General features: G+C 51.2%; 1 protein-coding gene across 6 annotated transcripts in view; it reads left to right on the forward strand.

Moving 5' to 3' along the window:
• Window positions 1-26,059, forward strand: part of LOC135093750 (nuclear hormone receptor E75-like) — a 95,218-nt gene that overhangs the window by 48,654 nt on the left and 20,505 nt on the right. For 3 of the 6 annotated variants that reach the window (XM_063993335.1, XM_063993390.1, XM_063993360.1), the window contains one exon: window positions 18,225-18,313. In XM_063993335.1, the coding sequence (XP_063849405.1) occupies window positions 18,225-18,313 (89 nt within the window). Of the gene's footprint in view, window positions 1-8,564; window positions 8,876-17,232; window positions 17,671-18,224; window positions 18,314-22,576; window positions 22,692-26,059 lie in introns of those variants that run through there. The other 3 variants (XM_063993344.1, XM_063993353.1, XM_063993387.1) reach the window with 3 other exon arrangements.

The raw sequence follows: 26,059 nt of genomic DNA on the forward strand, positions 1-26,059 counted from the left end.
GCTCTCGAGGGCCTTCAGCACCTCTGTGATGCAAAGAGAGACAGGAAAGAGAGAAAGGAAGGAGTCGAGGGGCGCGAGATCATTTAGGCGGCGGCGGCGGCAGCAGACCGACTCTGGTGTTTGGGTAACAAGATTAGCCGAGCGGCGGGACGCCGAAGGCACGCGGAAGCGAGCGTCTTGCCTTCGCCACTCACTCCCAGCCTCCCTCCACATATCGGTGACGTGCAGGGCTGCACCGGGGCGCTCCTTTGTGCATTCCATCTCCCGCCCTCTCGCGTCTGCATTACCTCAGCCACAATTACGAGCATTACCTTTGTAGGTGAAAAACAACAGGATAAAGTAAATGAGAACCTGGAAGCGAGTGAGTTATTCCCACGACCCACGGAAAGGGAAGTTTGCTTAGCGAGGGTTCCGTCCCTCCCCACTCCCCACTTGTTCCTCACACATGACGTGGCGCACAGCGTAGCGACCTTCCCCTTCACTCCCCCCTCGCAACCCCTTTTCTCCCTTTTTTTCCTTCACCTCATTCCTCAGCCACGTACTTACCCAACCACATCACAAACCTGAATCTTCCTCCAACAACCTTCTTCAGTATCCTGGACCGCCCTGCTCCTACCCCGTTTTCTCTGCAACCAGGACTTGACATACAAATAAACAAATAAATGCAGGAAACATGTAAAAGCCCAGTCCACACCTGCAGCCTTCAAGAGTGGCGGCGCATCAATCAGAGGCAGAACCAGAGTTGCAGTATTGTTGTCTCTTTATTATATTACCCATGTGCCTACCTTTTGCTTTCCGCTGTTAGTAGTACCAGCAGTAGTAGTAATAGTAGTAGTAGTAGTAGTAGTAGTAGTAGTAGTGAGAGCAGTAATAGTTGTAATAGTGTAGTAATAGCAGTAATGGTAATAGTGACAGTGATGGAAATACTAGTGATAGCAACAAGTACAATAGCAATAACAATAATAATAGCTGGGGAAGGAAAGAGAGAGGAGTCGCACGGAGAGTGAACGCCGCCGCCGTGCACGTAAAATCAGGAAGTGGAGAGTGAGTGAATGGCAGAAACTAGAGTGCGGTTTATTTGGAACTTGAGACCACAGTTGAGGGGGAGGAGGAGGGATGGAGGGCGGGGCTGGAGGAGGGAGTAATGGAGGGAGGGGAGGGGGAAGGGAGGTGCAGGGAGGAAGGGAAGGAGGGATGAACGAGTGAGAGCGACGCCTGGTGGCCTAGAGTGACGAACACGCTGACTTAGAGGTCAATGTTACGTATAGCCTCGGGACTCACTGCGAACTTCCCCCACCTGCTTCCCCTCCTCCTCCCCCCATTCCCTCTCCAACTCCCTTCACCTCTTCCTTTTCCTCCCTCCTCCCCCGACTCCCACTTGCTCCCACTCCCTCTCTTCCTCCATGAACAGTGCAAGGTGTCGCGATGACCTACACTGCACCATGGCCTGCGTGGGTCGGTCCCTGCGGCCTGCCCCCGTCGGAGTGTGTGCTGCACCTCCGCCTTGAAGTAATTGCGTGAGGCGGGAGTGAGGCGTGGCTCGGGGGGACGATCCAAGGATAAGTTCTTCCTCGCACTGTTGTGGTTTGCGCCCCCGAACATCTACACTCCCCCCCTTTCCCAGATAGGTAAAAATGTTGCCTCGGGTGCTGATGAAGTAAAAACAATAATGATACGTTGATGTATATGATATCAAAAGTACAAATTTCATACTTTGCTTGGCGTTCCTCCCGATTGCAGGATGGGGAAGTGGGGGGCATGGAGGAGGAAGGAGAAAGAGAGGGAGAGGGAGATGTGAGGAGTCAGGGAGGGAAGAGGGGACGGGCAGGCAGCAGCAGCAGCAGCAGCAGGTGCCTTGCCACAGCCACCTGACCCGCCCGTGTAACCTCGTATGCAGCGACTGCTCCTGTCCTCCTTGCGAGTGCACATGTCTTAGGTGGCTCGTGTCTCGGTGCCCCGCCACCAGCGCTGTGCCTGATTCACACACCGCTCAAGTAGCCGAGGCAGTGGACGTGGCGAGTGTCGTGGGGAGGCAGCGCTTTATCACCACTTCCCTGCGACCCTTTCAGGAACATCTGCGTGCCCGTCTTGACCTCCGGCTGGTGGTGCTGCGTGTCAGGGATCAGGATGCAGGGCGGTGACCGGGAGGGCGACGCGCACACACACTTACACACACACACAGACACACACACACACACACACACACACACACACACACACACACACACACACACACACACACACACACACCGGGGCCACAGATACACAGGGACACGATGTATTCTTGTCCATGATTCTGCCAACTTGTGTCTCCTTTGTTGGGGGCACCGCTGATCTTTTTTGTGGTTCCTCGTGTGTTGTGCGCCAGGTGTGTGTGTGTGTGTGTGTGTGTGTGTGTGTGTGTGTGTGTGTGTGTGTGTGTGTGTGTGTGTGTGTGTGTGTGTGTGTGTGTTCTCTCCTTGCACCTGTCCTCCCTCCCTCCCTCCCTCCTTCGCCTGCTGCCCCCTCACAACTGATTTGTTCTGTTTGGTTACCTGCCTGTCCCTCTGTCAGTCTGAATGTTCATCTTCGTATATAATGCTCATCTATTTACGGGTTCTCTCCCTCCTTCGGCTTTCTCTTTGACTTTCTTGTATTTATTCTCTCTCTCTCTCTCTCTCTCTCTCTCTCTCTCTCTCTCTCTCTCTCTCTCTCTCTCTCTCTCTCTCTCTCTCTCTCTCTCTCTCTCTCTCTCTCTCGGTCAGCGTGATAGCTCGTATGGAAGATGAATTACAGGAGACCGTGATTAGAATTTCAATCAAGAGACTCCTTACCTGGAATCCTTTTGCTATATTCCACTTGGGACACTTAATGCTCGGAGGTGGAAGAGAAGGAGGAGGAGGAGGAGGAGGAGGAGGAGGAGGAGGAGGAAGGTGACTTGGAAGAGCTTTCACTCGTAAATATAAAAAACGATTGTGCATTTGTCTAGTCCCTATAATGGTAGAGGTCCTTGCGTGCGTCCAGTGACCCCGCTTGACCTAAGGCACCCTGGTCATGGTAGGGCAAGGGGGGGGAGGGGTGAGAGTGTTGCCTTATAGTGGTGACGTCAGCATGTCAGCCCAGAAGCAGTAGTTGGCCATGACTGTCTGCGGGTTGTTGACTCCTGCACCTCCTCCATCCACCTCCTCTTCCTCCTCCTTCCCTCCACTCACCCCCAACACTCCTTTCTCCTCCTCCTCCTCCTCCTCCTCCTCCTCCTCCTCCTTCTCCTCCTCCTCCTTCTCTCACTTTACCTCCCATCATGGTGCAAGGTTTCTTCCATGCAGAGCCATTCTCTCTCTCTCTCTCTCTCTTACACACATACACACATTGACAGTCATGTTAAATATACTTCAGATAATCATAAAAAATGTACCCTGAAATATCTGTGCTTGAAAGTTAATGGCTCGAAGGGTGATGACACTTACCTGCGCTGTGGGGGAGAGAGGAGGGGAGAGGAGAGGACCGGGAGGCGGGAATGCATACGGGTTACGGCGAGGGAGGGCAGGGTAGGCCGTAGTACAGTGGGGTACGGGGCAAGGGACAGGTGAAGGGAGCCTGGCGGTGGTGGGTGGTAGGGCCCGGCGCACCTGAGGGCTGGGGGGCATGGCCAGGTGTGTGGTGCCCCGGGGGAAGCGTCATCCGTAGAGAAATGAGCTAGGAAGGGGAGGAACAAGAGGGGGCTGTGATGGAACACTGGCTAGCTAGCTGGTGGTGATGCTAGTGATGTCCCTGCTGCTGATGGTGATGCTGATACCGCTCTTGTAAGATGCATACATGCATACATACATACATGCATTCATGCATGCATACATACATACATACATACATACATACATACATACATACATACATACATACATACATACATGCCCACACTACATACATTCCTACTCATACTGCATATTTGCATACACACTCATATGCATGCATACATACACACTCGTACTACATACACACTTGCATACATGGACAAGAATTGACACAGACAAGCTTGCTTACACAACATAAGCTGACAGACAAACATACGTATGCTCAGTCAGTAACCACTCGTCCACACACACACACACACACACACACACACACACACACACACACACACACACACACACACACACACACACACACACACACACAGGCAAGTAAACACCCCTGTTACAAATTTAGGAAGAAAGAAAAGAGGAAATGAGGAAAAGTAAGAGCCACAGAAGTACTCGTAAATGTGCCCAGCGGAATCAGAGACGTACGTAGAGTGACAGCAATAGAAGGAGTATCACTAAGTAAGTAGCGTTTGGCGCCACTTAGCACTTCCCACACGTGCCCCTCGAACACTCTCCTCCCGCGGCAGGCTGATGAGGTGCCGCTGACGCAACACCGGATATATCGGCTTCGATGCCAAGGTTGCGGTGGCTCCCTTCTCTCTCTCGCTCTCCTGCGGGCCGGGGGAGTGACCTGTAAGCGGGTCACGGCGGAAAGTGAAGGGTCGCCAGGGACTTGTGCGGGTGTCACTGACCGAGGATGACCTGCAGGAGAAAGGAAGGGAAGGCAGGATAAGGTCAGGTCACGCATCGGGCACTGTACTGCATGTTCAAGGGAGAGGAGAGGAGAGAGAGAGAGAGAGAGAGAGAGAGAGAGAGAGGAGAGAGAGAGAGAGAGAGAGAGAGAGAGAGAGAGAGAGAGAAAGTGAGGGAAAGTGAGGACGTGTGCAGGGAAGATAGCAGAAGAAAATGTAAGCAGTGGCGTTACTCGTACGTTCAGAGACATTAAGTAGATTTACCGTTCTGTTTTGAGTGTGTTGGCATGTGTGGCGAGCTGTGGTAGTCCCCGGTGATCCTGTGACACCGCCAGCCACACTAGCAACACCGACACCACCATCAACCTGCCTAGGCAACATGACAAAGCTGGCACTAATAATAATAATAATGATAATGATAAAATGTTCAGTACGCACCTTCCTTCCTCCCCCCCCCCCAAGTTTTCTGACATATACAAGAAATCCACAAAAGAAGTAAGAAAGTTGAACGAAAGAAGAAAAAAAGAAGAGGAGATAATAAACACTAGTCAGTAGAAATTAAATGGCTCTTACCTTCTTTAATGTTTCCTGTAGCACAAAGTTCACTGCAGGAAAACAAAAACACACACACAAAAAAAAAAGTAAAAAAAAAATGAATAAAAAAGTTTCCTAATCCACTGCTTTCTTTTTTCTTTTTGTCTTAGAGGATTTTACTTAACATGAACCAGTGAGTGCAAACGCGAACAAAAAAAAAAAAAAATCAGTAGCATCATAATTCTTAACACACACACACACACACACACACACACACACACACACACACACACACACACACACACACACACACACACACTTAAGTCACTTTCGTCAGCGTCTCCATTTTTTATGAAGCAAGTTTCTGGTGTTCAGTGACCGCCACTTTCTCGTTTTCTCCCAACCTATAAATGAATACGTAGAGAGAGAGAGAGAGAGAGAGAGAGAGAGAGAGAGAGAGAGAGAGAGAGAGAGAGAGAGAGAGAGAGAGAGAGAGAGAGAGAGGCAATGGGGAGAGAGAGTGAAAGGGAGGGTGAGGTGAGGTGAGCCCCTTGTAGGTTTAGTAGGGAGAAGAGTGAAAGTCAGGTGAACAATAACAACAACAAGGCGAGAGAAACCTACAGGTGATTACTAGTAGACCCGAAAGGAGGAGGAGGAGGAGGAGGAGGAGGAGGTGGAGGAAGAAGAGGAGGGAAAGTGTGAAAGGAAAGTGAAAGCATGAGAACCCAGAAGTAAGGTAGCGAGAAGAGAGAAAAGGAATTAAGAGAAAAGTAGACAGAGAAAGATGAAAAAATTAGACGAGATGCATTGATAGAAAGTAGCGGAGAGAGAGAGAGAGAGAGAGAGAGAGAGAGAGAGAGAGAGAGAGAGAGAGTGAGAGAGAGAGAGAGAGAGAGAGAGAGAGAGAGAGAGAGAACGAAAGCATCACTGTTCCGAAGGAAGATATTTCTTTTTTTTTTTCTTAAAGATTCTTCTTCTCATCTTGTTGATTTCGATATTTTACTCTCTCTCTCTCTCTCTCTCTCTTCTCTCTCTCTCTCTCTCTCTCTCTCTCTCTCTCTCTCTCTCTCTCTCTCTCTCTCTCTCTCTCTCTCTCTCTCTCTCTCTGTTCTCAATACGAACGTTGAGACATTTTTTTCCTTCTTTTTTGTTTGTTTATCCGTCCCAGACAAGACTGTTCGCTGCTCACTGTGTTTTTGTCGGGTCAGGGCAAGTGAAGGGGAGGAGCGAGGAAAGATAAGGGAAAGAGGAAAGACGAGGACGAGGACGAGGCGGAGGAGGAGTAGGAAGAGGAGGTAGTGGTGGTATAAAAGTGAAAAGGAACAGGAAAGGAAGAGAGGGACGGGGAAAACGGAAGGCAACAGGGAGGAAAAAGAAAATGAAACGTTTTACCCTGTGGTGGCCGTCTTGTCGTTTAAAAGGGACGTAAGTGTGTGGCTGTTTGCTTGTTTTGTTAGTATGCGTGAGTGCGTGATTTAAACTTGTGGTTTACCTCCAGCGGTTTTTTAGTGGCTTCTGTCTGTCTGGTTATGTCTGTCTGTCTGTCTGTCTGTCTGTCTGTCTGTCTGTCTGTCTGTCTGGTTTGTTGGTTGGTCTGCCAGTCCGTCCGTTTTTGTTAGCAACATCATAAGTTTTATTTATTTATTTTGTTTATTTATTTATTTAATGTAGTTCAATGCTGATAGGTTTAGCTCAAAAACAATATGGTGTCATTACGTCCAAGTGATGTTGATAAGAAATATCTACTTGCTTTTTTCTGTTTGTCTGTCTGTCTATTTTATCTGTGTATATGTCTATCTGTTCATCTATCTACTTACCTATCTATCTATCTATCTATCTATCTATCTATTTGTCTGTCTATCTACTTATCTACCTACCTATATATGTATATATATATATATATATATATATATATATATATATATATATATATATATATATATATATATATATATATATATATATATATATATATATATATATATATACATATATATATATATATATATAATATATATATATATATATATATATATATATATATATATATATATATATATATATATATATATATATATATATATATATTTACTTTATTACCTAACTTTATATAATCAAAGGATGTAAGTGGGAGGGAGGAGCGGCTGCTACCTGCCTGGTGGAAGGTGAACTGCCAGTGTTGTGTTGATTACTTAATATATTATTGTAGAGAGAAGGGAGGGAAGGGAGGGAAGGGGAGAGTGAGGGAGGGAGTTGGGGGTGTAGAGGTGTCATTGAGGGCGGAGGGGGAGAGCCGGTGCGTGAGGAGGTTGGTGACACCGACACACCTATGGGGGAAAAGGGGTGCCACGTAGAAAGGGGGAGGGGAGAGGGGACGTGACTGAGGACTGTGGGTGGTGTGGATGATGTTGCTGTGTGCCATGAGGGGAGAGTGCAAGTAACAGTAGATAATGAGGGTAATGATGATGATAGTGGTGGTGGTGGTGGTGGTGGTGGTGGTAGTGATGAAAGAGAAGCGAGAGTGTAAAATAACCAAAATATAAAGGTTGTTACTTAATATAGATGCCAGGTGTGAATGAGTGGCGATAACATGATCGGTGTTTAGTTATATCAAGTAAATAATTAGAAGGGTGAAGAGTGAAGGATAAAATTTGTTTAAACAAATGAGGAAAAGTAACGAAAAAGGAAAAGGGAAATAATAACGATGATAATGAGGATGATGAAGACGATAGTAGGAGTCAAGAAAAAAGAAAAAAAGTGGTATACGAAGAGAGGCAGACGTGAATGAGTAGATCACATCACATTGGAAAGCTAAGTAATGTACATGAATCGGGAATCTGGGATGGGTGAGTGAATGAGGAATCCATGGGGATGGAGTGGGACGGGAGGGGTGGAGGGGGGCAGGGGTGGCCTGCTGCCCTAGCCCCTCAGCCCCTCAGTCCCTCGCTCCTCCTCGTAGTCGCGGAAAGGGAAACCAACGGGGACGCCACCGAGCTAGAGGGACACGCGCGCCTCGCGGGGCAATCTTCACATGGGCGTGCGGAAGGGCGTGTACGTCCGGGAGTGTCGACCGTGTGCGTGGGGAGGGGGGCTCACATGTGCACTGAAATCTCCGTCGAGGTAGGTGAACCTATAGGTAACTGACATCCAGTCGACCGTAGAGGCGACGCTGCCTCCGCCTGAAATACAAGAATCGCCCGTCGCTGTAGCCACGTTGATATGTCATGTGTTCATAAGGTTGACAGCAGCAGGGAAAAGCTAGGAATTGTGGGTCTTAACAACGTAGCACTAACTGAGTCAAGGTCCGGGCGATGAACCCTCGTTGACCGTGAACCAATCAGCGATCGGCTGCGCTACGCTCGATGTCTCTCATTGGCTAGAAGGTTTGGTGCTGTATTGACGACCTTATCTCGTCTGTATACAAGAGCGAAAGTAGAGTACGAGGGTCAAGGCTCAGCGGCGGGCCTGTGATGCAGGGGAAGGAGGGAAGGTGTTCTCATATTATTACTTTCACTGTGAACATGCGTGGTGTGCCGTGCGTGGTGGCGCTGGCCGTGAATGAAGAAGGCTAAGTAAGGAGTGCATCCCTGTGACATTCGAAGCGTGACAAACAGTGGAGGTGATAGTGCCAGCCCTTGAGGTGCCATCCGCTGGGCTTGACATATACTTTATCACTGCGTTGGTGCCCGGCGTGAGGAGCTGCTGTCACCATGATCATTACCGAAAAGGACCTGCAGATGCTGCACACCATGCCGCCGCCGCCCCCGGGGGAGCCGCTCCTCCCGGGGAGAGAGAACGACCTCAAGCTGGGTGAGTTAAGGGGCGTCTTGTCTTCCTGGCCCTGCCGAGCTTCCCTTAGAACGTCTTTCTCCGGGCAGAAAAATCACTTCTATGTCAAACTTTAGCTGTATCAAATGGCGGCTCTCGCAAGTGTGTGCTGGGAGCTTGCAAACTATGTGCTGCTGAAAGGAAGTTTTAGTTGTCAGCGATGTGGGCGGACGTGCACATCGCGGCAAAGACTGCGGCGGAAGGTAAACTGTTTATACTACTATTATACTGGCGTGGCATGATTTGGTCGGGTGTGGCGTCCACTTGTCATTTCAGCGAGAAACACGGCCAATTTGTTTTTGTCAAATGCATTTTGTTATTGACTTTTCGACGCTTTTTCCGACACGTGTTGCTGCTGAGGCGGTAGGGCAAATTCCACGGGACGCTCCTGTCCGCCGGCAAAGTATAACAACAGCACGAGTCACACAGCCCTCGAGGCGTGACAGCACGGCAGGAGCTTCGTGTGGCACTCGAGGCACTCCCTTGATGGCACCGGCAGGGCTGGCGCGAAGCTTCTTTCCTCGCCTCAACTCCGCGGGTTGCATTTGCCTTACCTGTTAGTGACGCTTCACCCTGCCAGTTGTAATTATAACATGAGCAAAACAGCAGTGATTATAATTCCTTTGTAAGTGTCAGCTGCTTCAGTCATCCGGAATCTCAGCAAGTCGCTTCATAAAGCCTCAGATTATTAGAGCTCTCGCAGCCTCGGTATCGTGATCCCCAGGTACTGCCGGCTGGTGCTTCTGCGTCTCGCCCACGCCTCTCCGACCCTGAAACGCGGCGGCCACTGACTCAGACAAGTTAGCGAGAAAAGGATGTACGGAGGGACGACAAGGCCGCTTATCCTGCCAAAAAGCCAATTAGCGGCAGCTTAGCCTTACGAATAACACTTGTTGACACACCTGGGAGTCGCGGACGCGTGCGTTGGCGGCTAAGGACAAACAGCGCAGGGGCTTCCGTGGGGTTAGGGAGGCACGGCGGGCAAAGGGAATCGACAAGCTACTGGGCACGTTAGGAGTGCGACTTTAGGGCGTAGTACTTTAGGGTGTATGGGGGTCACGCTCAACCAGAGTGGCCACGGAGCCTCCCACAAGCCCCAATACGCTCATATCCTGTGAGGGAAGACAGAGGTGTGACAGGAGTGGCTAGGAAGGTGACTCTTATTTATGAGCCTCGTCACCACCATCACCACCACTACAACCACTACCACTACCACTTCACACCTGGGCCACCACGGCAGCGGGGAAGCGAGGCCAGTGAAATACAGCGTGATTTAATGTATTTCTTGGCAAGTGAAGAAGGAAGGCGGTGGAGCGTTCCTATGGCACAGGTGGCTGACCTTGCCACAGGGGTTTTAAACAAGGGGTCCTATTTCCAGCGTGGGGCCGGAGGGGCTGGAAGGCTCTGCTTGCGGGGCCAGGTAGGCGGGCAGGTAAAAAAAAAATGGTAGGCATGAGGTTGGTGGGTTGATAGGTCGGCAGGTAGGTAGGTCTTTACCTGTCCAGGGCTGCGTCATCTCACTCATAATGCTTCGCCACTCATGCCGCCCACAGCCGCGTGGTGTGCGAGGCTTGGGGAGGGGCGAGTGGTGAGCGCTGCATCGCCCACCAAGCTAACCCGAGAGGCTGGAGGCTCAGCGTGGCGCAACCAGTGAGGGGGTTGGTTGTCCCGGGCGTCGGGGGCGACGGGCCAGACGGACGTCGTTTCATCATATAAGCGAGCAGTCTCCTTCAATCCGCAGTAGCATCTTCGAGCGCTGCATACCTGGCGTCGTCACCTGTCGCGCCTTCCTCGTCGCCGCCGTCTGCGTCACGGACTGCCGGAGGTGTCCCAGGTAGTGGCGGCGGCGTGGAGGCAGTGGAGGTGGTGGTGACAGGGTGAGGAGCCCGAGGGCGAGAGTGGAAGGATATTTGCTCCAGTATTTGGGTTGAAGGACCGCCCTGACCTTGAGAGTTCCGCGCGCTCAGTCCCCTCTCGCTCCTGCCTTACCCTGCCTCCTGCCTCCCTCCCGCGGCCCCCTCCCTGCACGGCCCCCGGATACCTTCCCAACAGTCCGCCCCAGTAGCTCAAGCACTCTCCCACTCTCCCACTCTCCCTCCCTCCGCAGTACAAAGAGATGCACAGTCCGCAGGCAGCCATCGCCCTTGATCTCACAGTAGAGTTTGCTCAGTGTGTCTTTCATTCATTCGAAACAACCATTAAATTTATGAATAGCCGAGGGTTTCGTAATGCAAAAAAAAAAAAAAAAAAAGATAAGTAATTACATCTTTTTTGTTTCCTTCACCGCAAGCTGTACTTAAGACCAATAAACTACGACGCTAAGGAGAAAATGGATTGCGTTATTATTTGAGAGAGAGAGAGAGAGAGAGAGAGAGAGAGAGAGAGAGAGAGAGAGAGAGAGAGAGAGAGAGAGAGAGAGAGGCACAAGTGTGAGAAGAGAAGCAACAGAGCCAAACAACATTTAACAAGTCACCGCTAACAGGATAAACAACATCCAGTCGTTAAGTGTGTGTGTGTGTGTGTGTGTGTGTGTGTGTGTGTGTGTGTGTGTGTGTGTGTGTGTGTGCTTGCGCGCGGGCGTCCTGCATTCCTGTGTGTTACAAACTTCGTATCCTGCCCTTGGTTCACGTTACATTCTCTCTCTCTCTCTCTCTCTCTCTCTCTCTCTCTCTCTCTCTCTCTCTCTCTCTCTCTCTCTCTCTCTCTCGTTCTTGTGGCATTTCTTTCCTTTTGCATCGCTGGAGGTAAATGCAAAGTTTGTACATCCTTCTCATATCCATCTTATTTTTTAACCGCTATATTTGGTGGGCGAGAGAACAAAGACTGTCCATGTGGAAATTCAAGACCCTCAAGTCAGACTCTCTCTCTCTCTCTCTCTCTCTCTCTCTCTCTCTCTCTCTCTCTCTCTCTCTCTCTCTCTCTCTCTCTCTCTTTCTCGTATCTCGTCCCCCGTAGCCTTGACCTTCAGGGTCTTTGGCTGCCTACGGGGTGGGAGGAGGAGGAGGAGGAGGAGGAGGAGGAGGAGGAGGAGGAGGAGGAGGAGGAGGAAAGAAAGAAGGCTTGCGGAGAATAGAGAAAGAGGAGAGGAGGGATAACTCTTACATCATCATTTATTTAAAGGATAAATAAAGTGCGGAAATAGAACTGGCGAACAAGGAAATAACGCTTTGAATTCTTCTTCTTCTTCTTCTTCTTCTTCTTCTTCTTCTTCTTCTTCTTCTTCTTCTTTTGAGAGAGAGAGAGAGAGAGAGAGAGAGAGAGAGAGAGAGAGAGAGAGAGAGAGAATGTGTGTGTGTGTGTGTGTGTGTGTGTGTGTCAGTCAGTCCGCGCCCTTGTCTTCTTGTTTCTGGCTCGTCTGTGACTTGCACTCAGTGTCTCAGTGACGTAACTTTCTCGGGATGGAGACAATTCACACTCTCAAAACCCCGCACCCCATCACCCCTTCACCCCTTCACCCCTTCACCCCTTCATCCTCAGCACTCCGCCACACCTACCCACATCTCTCGAACTCACTGTCTCCTTTCCTCCCTTCCTTTCTCTTTATATAATTCGTTCTCACCCATTCACCGTCACAGTCACTCTCCTTTCCATGTGAAGTCACTCCACGTGCCCGTCTCATCAGGCTTTATTTTTGTGCCTCCTATTTGCACTATTCTGTGTTTTATTTTCTCTTTTATTTTCGTGTTTGTGTGTGTTTGTGGGTTACTTTTCTGAAGTCAGAGTTGATTTTTTGTCATGTTTTTTTTTCTTTACCTTTTTTTTTTTGGGTTGAGGACGTCGTTTTTTTTCGAAGTTTCAAAAATACATCATTCGTGGTTTCGTTTGGTTCGGTTCGTCCACTTGTCCTCTCGAATAAACCTCTGCCTTGGTGTCTGGTTCCTCCCGGCGCTGTTGGTCCCACATAGCGAGAAGCTCAAGTGTCCTCCCGCCCTAGGGACTCCAGTGACGACCTCCCTCCCGTCCAAGCTTTGCGCACGCACTCCACGACCCCCATAGCATTGGCGAGGTCACTCCATACACGCCTCTCCTGGTCAGCGATCCCGGGGTCTTATAACTGCGTCATTTGTCTCGACTAGACGCTAAGACAGAGGAGAGAAATGTCTAACAACTTGCTGAATAAGGTTACTCATTGACCACGAGTGTCTCCATCTGTCCCTGTGCCCTGACGCAATGCCAGGGTGGAAGGCATGCCGGTGTGGGGAGGAGGGCAGGGTGAGGACAGACCACAAGCCTAGGACCCATAGCAACAGCTGAAGGGCAAGTTCAAGTGTATTCTTGGCTCATACCTACAGCCAGCTAGTCCGCTTCTCATCCTCACTAGAGTAAGTTTAGCAGGGAGCGTGAATCACGGGCTGTGGAGCTCATTTATCTTTCCAAAAATGTCCTAATTGGTAAGATGTAAGCTGCAGACAAACGTACGCTGTGTGGCGCACACCACGCCAAGGTGAAGGTGGAAGTCCTGGGCGGGTCATGATGGTCCAACTTAATGCGTGTTAGCTGCGGGTGACTGCGTGGTCCTGCATGACTGTCGTGGCGGTGGATGTGGGTGGAGGAGCGGCGGCCAGGTGGCATGTTAACCCCCTCAAGTAGTGGAACAAGCGGGCGTGGGTTGTCGAGGACCAGCTTGGCACCGCCACCCTCGGGTCAAGGGCGTGTTGTGTCCCCTCTTCCCCCACACTCACTCCCTGCCTTCCCTTCTGGTGATGAGTCACGGAGCTACATAAGAACGTGGGCCGGCACCATCCACCTCAAGTGGGACTCGAGTGTTGCAGGGTGAGGCGGGGCTCATAGGGCGTCTGTGGTGCGTTAAGTAGCGAGTTATAGGCTGCTGCTGCTCTGAGCCAGTGACAATGAGTGTGTTGCCTGTTGTGTGAGGGCCTCGAGAGGGGAGGGAGGGGCTGGCAGGGTGGAAGTTCTCTCGGAGGAGGGGCCGGGCTGGCTGGCAGCAGCGGCAGGAGGACGGTCCTTGAGCAGGGCGTTGACCGCAGCCCCGCCGCCCGCACCGCCGACCTTCTTGTACAACAACAGTGAGGAGCTGAGGCGCTGCGGCCTGCCCCCTCCCTGCCGCCCCAGGGAAGGACCACGTCTGAGGGGGACCTTGCCAGGGTGTCGCTCCCTAAGCCCCGTCAGCTGCCACGCTTTGTTTCTCGTCCTAGGTTGTGAAGCGCCTCCGTCACCTCCTCAATTGCCTTCCCCGCCGCCGTGGTGCGTGGCGCATTGCCTTGTAATGATATTGATCACATCATTGGTTTATACGACTCACTCTTTCCCGCACACACCTCCTGGCTTCCGAGAACGAAACACAAACACTCATTACAGCAAAGCAAAACGCTCCTAGATGGACAAAGAGCTAAAAGTAACAAGAAACCAAGTCAACAGAACACAAGACAAGCGCGTCTTAGTCACACTCACTCACACACTTGTCGCTGCTTACTTAGATTCACTTTACTTACTTGTATTTATGGTCTAAATCTTCATTTAAAATTTTTCTTCATTTAAATGCTTTGCTGTAATCTGATTATTTCTGTAATGAACTGACATCCTCATTCTTCACATTTTTCAAACGACCAGAAACTGCTCGATGTTAAGTAGATAGTGTCGACCCGGGAAGTAATAGCAATAATGATGATAGTGATAACAATAGTAATAATAATAGTATAATAATAATAATATGATAATGTGGAGGTGCAGACGTGCTGAGCCAAGGCAGACATTGATGATAACACTGTCAGGAGACCCTGGCGGAGGACATAATGAGATTGCGAGGCTATGACCATGTATACTTGTGTGTGTGTGTGTGTGTGTGTGTGTGTGTGTGTGTGTGTGTGTGTGTGTGTGTATGCGCGCGCACATCTTTCCCCCTCCAAGCACAAGACACTTCAGCATGCGGGGCGTCGCTTACATCGTCCTCTCCTGGCCTTGAACTCTCTACACTAGTCTTTCGGGAGCCACGCCAAGAGGACACGCAAGTACCCCATCATCCAGTGCCCCTTCCCCCCTTTGCTCTCCTCCTCCTCCTCTTCCTCCTCCTCCTCCTCTTTCTCCTCCTCCTCCTCCTCCTCCTCCTCCTCCTCCTCCTCCTCCTCCTCCTCCTCCTCCTCCTCCTCCTCCTCATCCTCCTGTTCCCTCTTCTACAGGAGGAAGTGAAGGGTCATGAAGTGAGCGGTGAAGCGGGAAATAGAAGTGCTAGCAGTAATAGGAAGCGACCTGCTGTAGCAAGTGATGGGCTGGGAGGGAGGACAGGGCGGGAGTTATGGGGAGGGAAGCGTATGGTGTCGGGGGAGGTGTATGGGAGGGAGGAAGGGGAGGGGGAGGGATGGAGGGGCGGAGGTCTGTGCGGTATACGGGTGAAGGTTACCTCGGGAGTAGTTGCCGCGCCTCACCAACTACACCTGCCCATTGTTAGGTAAAGAAGTGAGAGAGAGAGAGAGAGAGAGAGAGAGAGAGAGAGAGAGAGAGAGAGAGAGAGAGAGAGAGAGAGAGAGAGTCACCTCCATCACCACCACCACCACCACCACCACCACCACCACCACCACTTTCGTCATCCAATGTTGTTGTGTCATTCGCATTCTCGATTACCTCTCTCTCTCTCTCTCTCTCTCTCTCTCTCTCTCTCTCTCTGATAAATAAAGAAATAGGGGGGAAAAAGCTCCCTGCATGGCTAGAAATCACTTAAAAAATCGCTCCCATAAGACCCTTCACTCCCGCTTCCTTTTCCTCAACCAGCGAGGACATTCCCTTCCCTCTTCCTGGTCCGGGACAAGGGCGAGGGTGAGGGGAGAGGGAGAGACTTGGAGGCGGGAGGTCATGTAGAGGAAGCGTGGGGCCTCAAGGTACCTATACTGATAGGTAACTCTGTGTAGGAGGGAGGTGGTACGGGGGAAGGATGAAGGGATGCTAGAACGAAAGGGGGCCTTGTGTGTGTGAGGCGTGCATGGAGGAGGCTAGTGGTGGGAAGAGGGGAAGAGGGAGGGATAATAGCATGAAAAAGAATGGAGGGATGCTTTCGAGGACAACTGCTGGGAACGTCTTCAAGGTGAAGTGTGTGAGTGTGTTTGTGTGTGTGTATCTATTTGCCTGCGCGCGCGGGCTTACCGACGCACTTAACGGAGAATGTGACCAAATTTATCTCTTGAAATCGAACAATGAAATGAAGCCTCGTAAATAAACCAATTGCTTTGACTTTCACACGTTGGCGGAGGAGGCTCTCCCTAACCCACCGGCCGCCCAGCCTCCCCTGCCCGCCTTCCCCTCCCCTGCCACAAGGAACCTCACAATGGTCGCTCTGGTGATTTAAAAAGTGAAAGCAGGGACTCGGGCGTGTGAGGACAGACGTGCCTGACTGCTGGGTGCTCGTGGCCTGGTGATTGGCCATAATTACGCAGCTCCCGTGACTGCTCTCCTTAGGGACGCCGACTTCAGGCTGACTCGTAGCTAGCAGCGAGGGAGCGCGGCGTCAAGCGCGGCGTAAGGGCAAAACATCTCCTGTGAGACCAAACTTTATGTAGGGGAAGAGGAGCGGCAGGGCGTAGATATCGATTTCTACCCAACAACCTTTTTATTTTATAATTAAGGGGGAAGGGTGGATCGATACCTGGTGGTGGTGTGGCAGACACATGAGGTAGGTTAGGGACGGGACCTCTAAACACCTTGGTTGTCGCGTGTTTGTTGTCTGTCCTTCGGGTTAAATAGGCACAAGGCCTCGCTGCGTGTCCTCGGCCCTCGGGAACTCAAGACCAGTGTTCAGTTTTTTAGAGTGAAGGTCTGAACAGAAGTTTGTATCACTGATTGAGTGAGTGCCAGGAATTGAGTCGGTGCGGTGGGCGCCTGAGAGTGGCGTGAGGGAAGAAGCATGAAGTGAGAGTGTGAGGCGCTGGGTGGCGAGAGGAGGAAGGAAAGAGTGTATGGTTGACGGGAGGAGGAGGAGGAGGAGGAGGAGGAGGAGGAGGAGGAGCAGCAGCAGCAGGAGGAGGAGGAGGAGGAAGCAGAAGGTCACTGTCCTGCACCACGTCATCAAATCAGTTCGTGACGTCACGCTCTTTTTTTCCCCGGTGGGCGTCGCGGGAGAGAGAATGGCAGATTGGTGCTGAGAGAAGCTCCTGCTGCATTAGGAAACGTGGGAGCAGCAGCAGCAGCCCTGTGTGTTTGTGTACCTGTGGCTCCAACGTGGCTGGCGGAGCTGTGCTGGTCGCCTTCACCTCTCCCCCTCCTCCTCTTCCCTCCCGCTCCTCCCGCCTCGCCTCACTCACTGACAGGGCCCCTCCTCCCCAGCCCCTCCCGGCCCCCACCGCCACCCCACACCCCCGCCACACTCCCAGCTCAGGCCGCCGCCGCCGCTGCTGCCAGTACAACCCCGTCCACTTTCCCGCTCGGTCGTGGCCGCTGATAGTGAAACTTAGTTCACGCCGTGCACGTGTTGACAAACTTTACCTGCCTTACCGCGGAGCCTCTCCTGTACAGAGTGAACAGGCCTGCTCTTCCTCACCACCCAGAGATGTGATAGTGCTGTAGTGAGAATATATATTGCATTTAGCGGTGCTCGACTACATATGTCTTGTACCTGTGCGGCCGAGCCATGCCTGCAGAACTTGGAAGTGAATTAATCATGTGCTAGTGAGAGTGGTACACGCTCGTAAGGCTTTCTACTTGTGGTGTGGCAGTGGAGGTGCCTCTTTTTGGATATTGTTGTGAACCACCAGCCGCAACCATGTACTGTGACCAGGAGTTTTATGAAGTGCCTATGGACTCCCAGGTCTTGATCGACAAAACTGTGATCGGTAAGATGCTTCGAGTCTTCTGATTTCACTCTCGTTTTCTGAGCGTTCAGACTAGTTATGTAACATCGGTGTGCATGACTGTTTTAGGCATGTTTGTGCCCTGTGGTGAGTGTGTGAAGGCGACGAGGACTGCCGCACTGGCCGGTAGTGTGTGCGCCGCCGTGAAGGAGGCGGAGTGAGTGGTGGGGGCGTGAGTGGCTGCCTCAGCCAGCGTTGAGGGCCTGTTGCTACACCATCCTGTAGCAGCTCTGATCCCATCATGTCACCAAGGGCTTGGCTGGCACCATCTGGCGTCTGGCCGCCAGATGGTGGTTCGTGGAACATACCAAACAGTCACAGGGTTTGATCTCCAGTAGATCACTTATTCAGCCCGTGTTATATTTGTCTGCTACTTTGTTTATACACTGATTCATTCTTCAGCGGCGAGCCTCACGATGAGCCTTGTGGATAAATACACTGTTAGTTGAGCGTGTTTTTTGGAATGCGGAGGAGGGAGAAGACGTGACATTTATCGTGAGATTTCCCTCTAACAAAATTCTTTCTTTTCTCCACAGAATTTGATGGGACAACAGTTCTGTGTCGCGTGTGTGGCGACAAAGCATCAGGCTTCCACTATGGCGTGCATTCCTGCGAGGGCTGCAAGGTAAGTTTTGTTTCCCAAACTGTTTCATGAGAGTCAGCCACGAATCTCGTCACTAATGGTCTTTATTGCCCGTCAAATCATCAATGAAAATTAACTTAGTTCTGGGTGTAAAATCTTGGCTGACTTCTCACATGTTTTCCTGTTATGCCTTGATCTCTTGAGGTCTGCCTGTCGGACCAGACCTCATGAGTGAGAAGCAGCCTTATCATGAAGGAGTATTGATGTTATTCTTGGCAAGAACCCGCTCAATCATAAGCTAGCAGCCTCAAGGACATGCGCTCTGACTGAGTGGTGTATAGTGAGAGGCTTGCTGGCGGCGGGGCAGCCACCAACCAGGCCCTCACTCTCCTTCCTCTGCGCAGCGGGCAACAGTCTCTCAAAAATAGACCAAGCAACTGCTGAGCGTCGACGTCGCCCCCTTGAATCGAACTCTGGTGAGGGGACAATGACCCAACCGAGGTCCCGCGCACTCACCACCTCCCCTTTTCCCTGTCCCGTGCATGGTGGCGCTTGTGGCGTCTGCGTCATGCACTGATTATTGTATCCCGCCGCGCCCCCAAGCCTCACGTGCATAGCGACTGGCATGATTGCATTCCGCGCTCGATGGGTTTATGTCTATGTCTATATTGTCTCCAAGATGTTGAAGAAGTCATGCATGCACGGCGGGACAAGATGTGCAGCCAACTGTACATCGTGCGTCTGGCTAAGCCTGCTCAGCCTCAGCCTGCCGGGGGAATGACCAGTCGAGGTCGTCTTAGGGCACAAGGATATCACACACACACACACACACACACACACACACACACACACACACACACACACACACACACACACGTACACACACACACACACTTTCTACTGACGCATTGAACAGTAGTTCAGGTGAGCAAGTGACGAAAGAAGGCCGCCCGGGAGGCGATGGGCGGGGCTCACCTGAGGCGGCGCCGCCTTGGCCTGGTGTCCGGAGGAGCGTGTAACTGGGTGGAAAAGTTGAGTGCTGGGGGAACGATGCGCGTGATAACCTCGCCTGCTCCGGGCGGCGGCCCGGAGTATCGGGGCCACTAGCAAGGGTGACTGACCTTCTTTATATCTCGTGGGCGGCCTCCCTGCCCCACCTCCACCGCCCCTCCCGCACTGCCTTGAGCCGCTAATTGACACTTATGATATGCCAGTGTGTGTGTGTGTGTGTGTGTGTGTGTGTGTGTGTGTGTGTGTGTGTGTGTGTGTGTGTGTGTGTGAGTGTGAGTGCGCGCGCGCGCGCACACACACACACACACACACACACACACACACACACACACACACACACACACACACACACACACACACACACAGGGTGTTATGCTTCGGTCGCGTCTTTACGGACAACGTGTGCCACGCTTCAGCTTTCCATTGTTACTTTCCTTTTCTCGCCTTTACTTCCCCTCTCATTGATCAATATTTTTGTCAGTCTTGCAGTCCAAACGTTTTAAGCCATTTTGCGCCTGCCACCTCCCTTCTTCCCCCGTGGCTGCGTGGTGACCTTGCGGGGCGCGGCGGGAGGTGGTGCAAGCCCGTGGACGGTCACTCCCCTCTCTGGGTCTTGAGGCAGAGCATCACCAGCCCTAACACAGTATATACAACTTGCCAAGCTTCACATATGCAAATCACCAACAGTTTTTATATAAATTTTCATCGTTAACAGCCTTGTTCAGAAGAATTACAAGCATAAAGGCATCTTTCTTCACCCCCTAAACCGATCAGTTTGAGTTTCCTTGACGAGGTGACGTTGCGAGGCTCCTTCCTTTGTGGTGCGTCGAGGTGGACCGCCACACAAAGGGCCGCTCGCACCTTGCACACACAGGATGACACGAGTGACAGCCTTGTTTTATTTCTCTCAACTTGATGTCCCGGAGGCGACGCCACGGAGTCCTTCAGGGCGGCAAGTGGCGACGCTTCTTTCAAACCCATCTCTCTCTCTCTCTCTCTCTCTCTCTCTCTCTCTCTCTCTCTCTCTCTCTCTCTCTCTCTCTCTCTCTCTCTCTCTCTCTCTCTCTCTCTCCTCTCCTCTCCTCTCCTCCGCGGCTATGGTTTCCGCGCTGGCCACTGACATCGGCATCTCAGCTGAAGGTTATTAGGACAATCGCCTCTCCAGCGTTACCTTGAACTCTGGGAAGTAATGGGATTTTGATACTTGTGACGGAGGCGCGTAAGGGTCGTTGCCGCCAAGGTCAGGCTGTGGTGGACGGACGATTGCTCTCCTCCTTCCCATCCGCTTCTTCCTTCTGCTGCTCCCCTACCCGACTATTATTTGATTTGAGGCATCACTCGCGTCCTTCTGTTGACGTCAATAATGCGAAACTTGCCTCACGCTTGTCATGTTAAGTCTAAATGAGGAAGAAGGAAAATGCAGAGAGAGAGAGAGAGAGAGAGAGAGAGAGAGAGAGAGAGAGAGAGAGAGAGAGAGAGAGAGAGAGAGAATCAAGGGCACCTCTACGTCTCTTCTTCACCAACACCTACTAGTACATCCCTCCTCCTCCTCCTCCTCCTCCTCCCTCGCCTTCTTCAAGCTGACCTCTCGAAACCCGCAGCGCCCTCAGCCTCATGCCACTCACCTTTACTCTACAGGTAGCCGAGTCCGCCACTACCGCTGGCGTCTCGGTGCGGGTGGGAATGGTGAATGGTGGGGGCTTTTTTCTTCAGAAGAGTTATTGGGATGTAAGGCTTCCGTGAGAGTGGGCACAATCTGCTAAACACTTGAGAGAGAGAGGAGGAGGAGGAGGAGCAGAAATAGAGGGAAGGTGGTGTGGTGTGATGAAGTCTTAGGTACAGCGTTGCCAAATTTCACCTGCTTTCACTACTTTCTCATCATTACGCCCCTTTCTCCCGTTCCCTTTTTTTTTTTTTGTCCCTTTCTCTCTCATCGCCTCCCTGTACGCTACTTTCAAGGTCATAACACGACCGCTGACCTCACTTTACTTTTACGCCCCGGAGGCAGGGTCGCGGCGCTAATGTCTGCCGCTGAGGTCTTGTTATGCTGCTTTAAGTGGGCGAAAGTTTGACCTTCCATGCCCGGCGGAGGGTTCGTGACCTGGCCGATGTTGGGTCAGCTGTAGGGGTCATCCGGTGGCTACAGTCAGGTCAAGCGGGTTCACACGGGAGAGGCATGGCGTGCTGGTGATGTGGTACAGTAGACGGCCCTCTGACCACCGTGTTCGGGTCATAACTTTCACAATGACGCAAGGAATGACAGGGCTTCTGCAGGTATGAAGAAGGAAAAAAGTTAGAGGTCGTGAGATTGTTGGATCAGGGTCCGTGGAGGGTCATGGGGCGTAATGCTGCTCTTTAGTCTCCTCTCATTTCCTTCCCTTCTTCCCCCCCGACCCTTCTTATGCTCCTTCTCCCCCTCACCGTGGTTTGTAGACACGTCCCAACTTTCACTTTCCCGTCTTAGGGAAGAGACCGAGGGCAGGAAGGACTCTCTCTCCTCTCTCTCTCTCTCTCTCTCTCTCTCTCTCTCTCTCTCTCTCTCTCTCTCTCTCTCTCTCTCTCTCACGCACAGTCTTTTCTTCATTTTCTATACACTCCACCATCATGGCTCCGCTGTATGGAAACCAGTGGTAAAGTCAATATGAAAGTTGTTATTATCTTCATCACTACTATCATCATCACCGTTATCATCATCATCATCATCATTATTACGAAATACGAAGGCAGTGTTGCGTGCGTTGCTCTGGCAAAACTGCGGGGCTTGACTTGCATGCAGGACAGACATAAGTTAACGAGTGGTGGAGGGGTGGAAGGGGAAGGAGTGGTGCTATCAAAAGGGAGGGGGAGAGATGGGGGGAAGGAGGAGGAGGAGGAGGAGGAGGAGGAGGAGGAGGAGGAGGAGTGCCACTGAATGACCCAGATACACACCTCCATCAGGCACCCGGGTCAGTAACCTCGGCACCCTTCTCCCTCCCACCCTTTCCTCTACCCCTTCCCCTCCCTCTCCGTGGTGCCATTGACAGCGAGGGTAGGAAGAGAAACAGTGGAAAGGGTGGATTACAATTATTACATGAGGGAGAGAGGTGCATTATAAATTTTGAGGGTCATGGGGAACACGCGGAGAGAGAGAGAGAGAGAGAGAGAGAGAGAGAGAGAGAGAGAGAGAGAGAGAGAGAGAGAGAGAGAGAGAGAGAGAGAGAGATGGGAAGATTCACTAAACCCACCCAGTAGTAGTAGTAGTAGTAGTAGTAGTAGTAGTATATAAAAGTGAGTGTGGTGGTGATGAAAGTGGCCGCAGTGGAGACAGGTGTGTGTGTGTGTGTGTGTGTGTGTGTGTGTGTGTGTGTGTGTGTGTGTGTGTGTGTGTGTGTGTGTGTGTGTGTGCGCGCGCGCGCTACGAGGGAAAGTGGTGAGTAGTAGTGGTTATGGGTGGGAGGGGGGAGGGAGAGGAGATGTAGTTGTGGTGATGGAAACTGAGGTGGTGGTGGTAGTGGTGGAGACGCTAATGGTAGTTGGAAATACATATACAGGTGTTAGGTAGAGTTCGTGGGTGTGTGAGGCAGAAAGAGAGAAGGGGTGGCAGGGGGAGTGCACGTGTGCATGTGTATGCGCGTTTGTTCCTTGCTTGTATAACGCCTCGGTGGCCGTTGTCGTCACCTCGTTTACATATGAACCAGATACCGTGTGTAATGGACTCGATTCGCTGGATAATCACCGCCACCTCTATCAGCCTGGCCGTCGGCGTCACGTGATCCCTCGCGGTCACCGACCCCGCCGCTGCTGCCACCACAGAAAATGGGAACGCTCTCCCCCGCCCCGCTGACGTCATTGGAGGGGAGGCTCGCGGAAATGGTATCAACACGCCAATACCTCACTAATTCGTGTTTTTCACGCTTGTTACTACAATTAGGATTAAGTTTCGGCTATTATCATGCAACATTTAGGCGGGCCAACGTAACGGCTGAAGGTTTGGACGAATAAACACTAACATATGGAAGTGAGAGGATAATTAACATGATTTTTATACATTTCTCACCAAACAAAAAGACAATTATACATATAAATGCTTCGTAACATATCTAGTGACTTTTCCTTGAGTGCACTCGTTAGCACAGCCCACATAGAGGCACCATTATGGGAGAGTTTACAGCACACTATTGAATAACAAAGATAGTGTTATCGCTCACTTGGCAGCCAGCGCGCGCGGGGGAGTGGGAGCTAGAGGGGCCGGTGTAGTGGGGCCATGCAGGGAGGGAGGGAGGGAGGGACGTGGTTGCGTAGGTGCTGAGGGGCGCTGGTGGGAGGGTAGAGGCAGGCGAGGAGCAGCGGGAAGGGGGAGGCGGAGGGGAATGAACTGTAGTAACCTTAACACAGTATTTAGGATAGCGGCCGTGCGCTGTCCCTCAGCCAGGAATTAAATTTAGGTCATGGAGTGCCACATATTACCACACCTGCTGCTGCTAAAAAAGGGGAAGGTGAAGTTGTGGTTGTAGCAGTAGTAGTAGTAGCATGGGATGGAGAGAGTATGAAAAGAGTGCAAGTGGTAGCAGCAGTAGTAGTAGCCCCAGTAGTAGTAGTAGTAGTAGTAGTAATAGTAGTAGTAGTAGTAGTAGTAGTAGTAGTAGTAGTAGTAGTAGTAGTATAGTAGTAGTAGTAGTAGTAGTAGTAGTAGTAGTGAGGGAAAGTGCACAACGACCTCAGCCATCGCCATTTACCTTGAGCGAAACAAAAAGAAACACATAATACATTGGTAAAAGTGAATGGATCGGGGGAGAGGAGAGATGACAATAACACACACACACACACACACACACACGCTTAGGTTCACGCTTAGGAACGTGACGTGACTTTTCTTCTTTCCTTCCTTCCTTTCTTCCTTCGTTCCTTCCTCCCTTTCCTTCCTTCCTTCCTTCCTTTGTTCTAGTGCGGCTCTCTCTCTCTCTCTCTCTCTCTCTCTCTCTCTCTCTCTCTCTCTCTCTCTCTCTCTCTCTCTCTCTCTCTCTCGTCCCCTCAACATACGTAGTTTCCCTCAAATAAAAAAAATACAACTTGGTTAGAAAAAGTGAAAATGCATCAGTTATCAATCACTTTCTAATACAACTTTTATTAGTAGACTTGATTTCAGTTTCTTTATTTTTATTTTATTTTTAAAAATTTTATTGAAGCATTCCGTGTGTTGAACTTTTGCATCCCGACATTAGCCAGGTTGTGTAATCGTGCCAAACGGAGCATAGAAAGTGGATGATGACTAGGAAGAAGAGGAGGAGGAGGAGGAGGAGGAGGCTGAGTAGTTGAGTGAAAGCCTTCGTCGAATATTGCGGTGAAGAGAGTGAGAGAAAGAGGGAGGGGAGGAGGTATGGAGGTATGGAGGGGGAGGCTTCACTTCCCTCCCTCCTTCCCTTCCTCCCCCCTAAAACTTTCGCTCAGCTCCAGCCTGGTCGAAAGTGGTCTTTACAATGGAGAGTGGCGGAAGAAAAAGGAGTGAAAGAGAAAATAAAGAGAGAGAGAGAAAAAAAAGATAATTGTCACAGTGAACAAATGCGTCTACTTTTCTGTATGTGTTGAGAGAGAGAGAGAGAGAGAGAGAGAGAGAGAGAGAGAGAGAGAGAGAGAGAGAGAGAGAGAGAGAGAGAGAGAGAGAGAGAGAACTCCTTCACCAGCTCAGTACCGTTAATAGGAAGCCTTCATTTTGTGAGGGAAAGACGTGAAGGAAAGATGAGGAGATGGGGAAGGGAAGGGAAGGGAAGGGAAGGGAAGGGAAGGGAAGAGAATTGGGCCAGTTTTTGTATTAATGTCCTGGCTATGTGGAGCGGCAAGGGTGGCAGGGAGGCAGCAGCAGCAGCAGAAGAGAGAGGGAGGAGGAGAGTTGCTTCCACCCCTCCCACTCCTCTCCTCCCATTTCCCACTCCTCCCCAACTCCCCCTTTCCCCTCCCGGCTCCGTATCAGGACAGTGCCGTGGGGTCAGTGACTTGGTGGATGGATGGGAGGGTGCCAAGGCTGGGTCGGGGTTGGTGCCATCTAAGCTTTCTCATCCTCTTTTTTCCACCAGCTCCTCCTCCTTCTCCTCCTCCTCCTCCTCCTCCTCCTCCTCCTCCTCCTCCTCCTCCTCCTCCTCCTCCTCCTCCTCATTTGCCTCTTCATTTACTCTTTACATTCTTCACTTTCCATTTTTTCTTTCTTCTCCCTCGCGGTCTATCTCCCTGTTGAGCAATTTCTCTCCTCGGGTTCAATAACACGACACGTGGAGAGAGGTGGAGCGTGCCGGAAGGAAGGGGAGAGGCAGGGGGGGAATGAAAGGTGATTGAGTTGGAAGGTGGTGGCGTTGATTAAAGGGGTAAAGGGAGCGGGGTGCTGGCAGGTGAGGGGCTATGGGGAAGGTGAAGTAAGGGGGTGAAGGGGTGAGGGGAGAGCTTTGGGTGGTGTGATAACAAACATCCCGCGACTTGACCTACTATTACCCCTCATCTTATCACGGACAGGGGATCACTGCCCTGCCTGACACTGCCCGAAAGGTGTGTGTGTGTGTGTGTGTGTGTGTGTGTCCTGGTTGGCGTTCCCCTTTCTGCGGAGCGTAAATAAGCCCTCGCCCCCTGTCCTCTACTCCCTACAAAGCTTCACCCCCCCATCTTGATATTCGTAAGAAGCCCCCCCTCCTTCTCACACCCACGTCTTACATACTCAACCCTCTCCTAAGCAAAGGACCACACGTGTCGGGTTTGCTTGCTTGTGTGTGTGTGTGTGTGTGTGTGTGTGTGTGTGTGTGTGTGTGTGTGTGT

The sequence above is a fragment of the Scylla paramamosain genome, chromosome 3, assembly GCF_035594125.1.
Source record: "Scylla paramamosain isolate STU-SP2022 chromosome 3, ASM3559412v1, whole genome shotgun sequence".
NCBI classification, from domain to species: domain Eukaryota; kingdom Metazoa; phylum Arthropoda; class Malacostraca; order Decapoda; family Portunidae; genus Scylla; species Scylla paramamosain.